General features: G+C 39.8%; 1 protein-coding gene across 1 annotated transcript in view; it reads left to right on the forward strand.

The window, feature by feature from the left end:
• Nucleotides 1-4: 4 nt before the first annotated feature.
• The window catches only part of LOC126389630 (E3 ubiquitin/ISG15 ligase TRIM25-like), a gene marked incomplete at its 5' end in the record, with an annotated part of 13,092 nt that continues 8,754 nt past the window's right edge, over nucleotides 5-4,342 (forward strand). Inside the window, 5 exons of the mRNA XM_050043328.1 lie at nucleotides 5-253; nucleotides 1,768-1,863; nucleotides 2,030-2,263; nucleotides 2,980-3,148; nucleotides 3,435-3,500. Of these exons, the coding sequence (XP_049899285.1) occupies nucleotides 5-253; nucleotides 1,768-1,863; nucleotides 2,030-2,263; nucleotides 2,980-3,148; nucleotides 3,435-3,500 (814 nt within the window). The remainder of the gene's footprint in view (nucleotides 254-1,767; nucleotides 1,864-2,029; nucleotides 2,264-2,979; nucleotides 3,149-3,434; nucleotides 3,501-4,342) is intronic.

The raw sequence follows: 4,342 nt of genomic DNA on the forward strand, positions 1-4,342 counted from the left end.
CAAAACCTGCCTGACCTGCATGGCCTCTTTCTGTGACGAGCACCTGCGGCCTCACCGGGAAAACCCAATATTTCGCCTCCACCAGCTGAGTGAGCCTGTGGGCGACCTGTCGGAGCGGATCTGCCCGGACCACCACAAGCTGATGGAGCTGTTCTGCAGCCAACATTGCCGTCCGATCTGCAGCCTCTGCCTCCAGCAAGTCCACAAAGGCTGTACCTTCGTGTCTCCTGAGGAGCAGAGGAACCTGATAGAGGTGTGTGTGTGTGTGTGTGTGTGTGTGTGTGTGTGTGTGTGTGAATATTCACTCGACAGGAGTCTCACTACATTTCCTTTCTATAAATACATATAATGTGTTAATTTTAAGCATTAAAAGTTGCGGATAGGCAGGATTGGTTAGCCTACACAAGGCAAAGCCAGGCCTGTTGTTTTTCCTGGTTGTACTGTCTTTGTGCTAAGCTGAGTTAGCTGCTGGCTCCTATGGCAAGGTTTTCAAATTACTTTTACCTGACTGCTGATAAATTCTCATATTGACCATCATGGTGTTATACTAAAAAATATTTACAACCAAATCGGGCTAAAATATATGAACATTTAGATGGAATAAAGCATGTTTAACAACAAAAATGTACTCAGATGGAGGGGTCACTGTATTCTGATATTAATGTAGTATCTGGCATTATGCCCAGCAAGGCAGACAATCAGTTTCCATGTATACAGATGTGAGAGAGAACAACCGTCCTCCCAGTTATTTCTTTGATGCATTATCTGGAGATCATGAGTTAATTATTAACTATCTCGAGTAGGGATGCACAATAATATTGGCACGCCATTGGTATCAGCTGATATTGGCTTTAAAATGAAATTAGGAAATGGCCAACATGCTTTTTCTTATTTTGCACATTGAATGAATATTACATACATTGAAAAATATTGAATTTCATGTCTCTATCTGCTGGTGGCCCATCGTGATAGGAGCATGCATGCATAATATGATGTTAATTCCGCTAGACTTGGTGATCATTAGAATTAGGTGGGCAAAAAGTGGATATATCGATATTGGTATCGGTTATCGGTCAAATAAGTTGTTATATATCGGCATATCGGATACCAGTTAAAAATCCAATATTATGCATTCCTAATTTTGAGAAAATGAGCTTTGTCATCTTGAGATATGATGCAATTACAAAAAGATTAGGTGGTCAGAAGTGCCATGGCAGCATGCAACTGATTCAAGCTGAAAATGTCAGATCAAGAAGTACCAATTATTGATATCATTGATTGTATCAAATGGTCATGGCAATGGTGTAGTAGAGGGTTTACATTGATATACAGGGTATACCTACGACTTTTTCTGGCCGTTTACAGTGTACTCACCTATCAGACAAAAAAAAAAGTTGGAGAGTATACCCACTTCCTCCTTAGAACCCTACTCATCTACCTAGGAGTACACTCACCTAATCAACTACCACTACACCACTGAGTAATGGTACTAAAGACACAATTTTGAAATAATTGATTAATAATTTTCAGCTAACGTCATTGAGAAGTAATTGGGAGAATGACCGTTCTCGGCCTCTGTAGTAATTGTAAGAAGGTGCTGCCATTTAAAGAATAGGCCACAGGACTTGCAGGAAGTGCATGCAGTTGTAAAAGCATTGTTTGCATTGTGCTCTAGGCCTTCCAATGAGGCTGTGGTGAGCAGGGTCTATACCAAACACAATGTAATCCTCTGTGTACTGAAGCTGTGCTCCATATCTGTCTTCATAGTCTGACCTCAGGGACAAGTTGGGCTTACTGGACGGGAAGATAGAGAAAACGGAGACTGTTCTGTTTCAAATGAATGACATGCAGAGCAAGCTGAAGGTAAATTTTATCTGTAACTTTTCCAGATTTTTGCAACAATTGGAATCAAATGAATTGGTGATAAATCTAGAGAGGAAAATGTGACAGCAATTACATCAGTTTGTTGATCTATTTACACGTTCCTTTAATTACTTATTGTACGGCTCCTGTCATGATCTTGGCTCAGGACGCAGCAACCAAAAGGAAGACAGCATTGGCAGCTGTGTATCAGCAGATGCGGGATATGTTGGCCCAAGAAGAACGTGAGGCCCAATATGAGGTGGACCACGAGCTTGAGAACAGCCAGACTAAACTTCAGGACCTCATGAAGAGGTTGATTGAGAATACTGAGAAGATGGCAAAAGCCCGTTCAGATGTCAACAGTCTACTGAGTCAGTCCCAAACCCTGGCCTTCCTACAGGTGGGATGAAAACTGTCACAGGAAGATGAAATAGGGGAGGGGTTAAGGGTGGGGTATTGAGATTTAGCCAAAAGACAAATGAGACCAAATAGACTGAACAGAGAGAGAGAGATTCCAATTAAAATGAAGAAAGTGGTCTCAATATTGTAAGCACTTGGAATATTACAGTGTTTTATTAAAGGCGCCCCTCTTTATGCAAACCTGAGATGGAATGGCTGAGGCGAGAGAGGAACTGGCCTGTATGTTATTTGGGTGCATGCCATGTTTCAGCCAATACAGTTCATAGTGAAGCAAATATATAGACTTTCCACTACAGCTGCAGCTGTTTGTCAATTCATTGGCAAATATTTTGTCAAAAGATATATAATTTAAGTCATTTTAAAGCAAAAATTAACATTTGCTGGTTTCAGCTCGTCAAACGTGAGTATTTGATGCTTTTCTCTGTGATATAGTATGAGAGTAAATTAAATGTCTTTGGGTTTTTGGACAGTTGTTCAAATTGAATATGCAACATGAATACATCAGCTTGGGTGGTAAAATAGTAGTATCACAGGTATTCCTTGTTTTTCCATCTTTTTATTAACAAATCCAATGGAACTATCCAATGAAGAGAACAGTGCATGCTGCTAAACCCTACACATACTACAGCCATGTCTTTCATGACTTGGAAAAAAACACATCCCATCAACAGGTATATTTTCCCTTATTCGTCACAGGCTTCATTTGACTTGCCTAAGGCTGTAAAGTTTGATGCTCACATGCCTCGAATCACCCTGGACTCCAAGAAGGTGACAGCAACACAGACCTTTGCTGCTGCGCTGAGGGAGCATCTGACAGAGATCCTTAAACAGCCTGTTGAGGCCAGACTACTGATGCTTAAACAAGGTGGATGTACTGTGATATTTTTAGTGAGAGATTTTACAGTTGGAGATGTATTATTAAATTAGAATGTTAGCCGTGTCCAGTTTTGTTGCAGAACTTAACACTGGAATTGTTGCATCTCGTAAGTTTGTGTCATGTGGGGAAAGACTGGAAATTAATTACAACTATGATAGTTGTTCTGTTTTGTGGTGGTGGGATAATTGATAACATTCTAAGTATAAAAAAAGCTTTCCCTTTTGCAATCATTGTACCTGGGATGTTCTAACTGCAGTTCATTTACCATTCACAGATGAAAAAGCAGTTCCTGTCTCAGGACCTGCAAGTACTGAAAGTACTGGATCTCAGCCGGTATCTGGTATGTTCATCTTGATGAAAGTACCTATAATAAAATATCTACTCATATGTATATAAACAGTAACACATGTATCTGCACTGGTAGCTTTGAATTCACAGAAAAATAATACTTGATCTTTGCTCATCAATATGTGCATGAAGTGGACATAGTGAATCCCTGAAGTTTTGATTTAAGCAACAAACCACTCGAAGCTGTGGTTTACAGTGACTTTAGAACTAAGGGGTGTTGTTAGGGAGAATGTTGGCAGTTAGCAGATTTAAACTTCAGATTAGGTTTCTTAAAAATGTAAATGGGTTATTTAAATTGCCTTAATACATGTGTTTTTGACATTTCTGGCATCCCATTCCACTTGAATCAATCAGGAGAGAGGATTCCACATATTTATCTTCTGTATGAATGACGAGACTGTGAGACCCATGTTACTGACCAAACACTAAGCTATCAGTAATGGCTGTCAGAATGTATAGCAATTTAACACTTAATAAGGCATGTACATCACCGTATCGTTTGAGTCTGCTGTTGACTGGTCCAGTAGAGGCATATTGGTGTCACCCCTGACAGAGAGGTCTCTCTGATGATGCAAGCAATGGACTCATCTGCAGCTGTGACTGGGAAGAGCTTCCTGTAGCTGTTGTGTTTTTGTGTGTGTGTGTGTGTGTGTGTGTGTGTACAACATCAAATTTCATATCGAACCATTTTATAACTTCTTAGTTGGTTCTTGCAACAGAGGACACAGGGTTAACAGCATCCGTTACCTCCTTTGATTTACCTGTCCCTGTCACACCACTAACATTATATGTATATATATATATATATATATATATATATATATATATATATAT

The sequence above is a fragment of the Epinephelus moara genome, chromosome 5, assembly GCF_006386435.1.
Source record: "Epinephelus moara isolate mb chromosome 5, YSFRI_EMoa_1.0, whole genome shotgun sequence".
Taxonomy (NCBI): Eukaryota; Metazoa; Chordata; class Actinopteri; order Perciformes; family Serranidae; genus Epinephelus; species Epinephelus moara.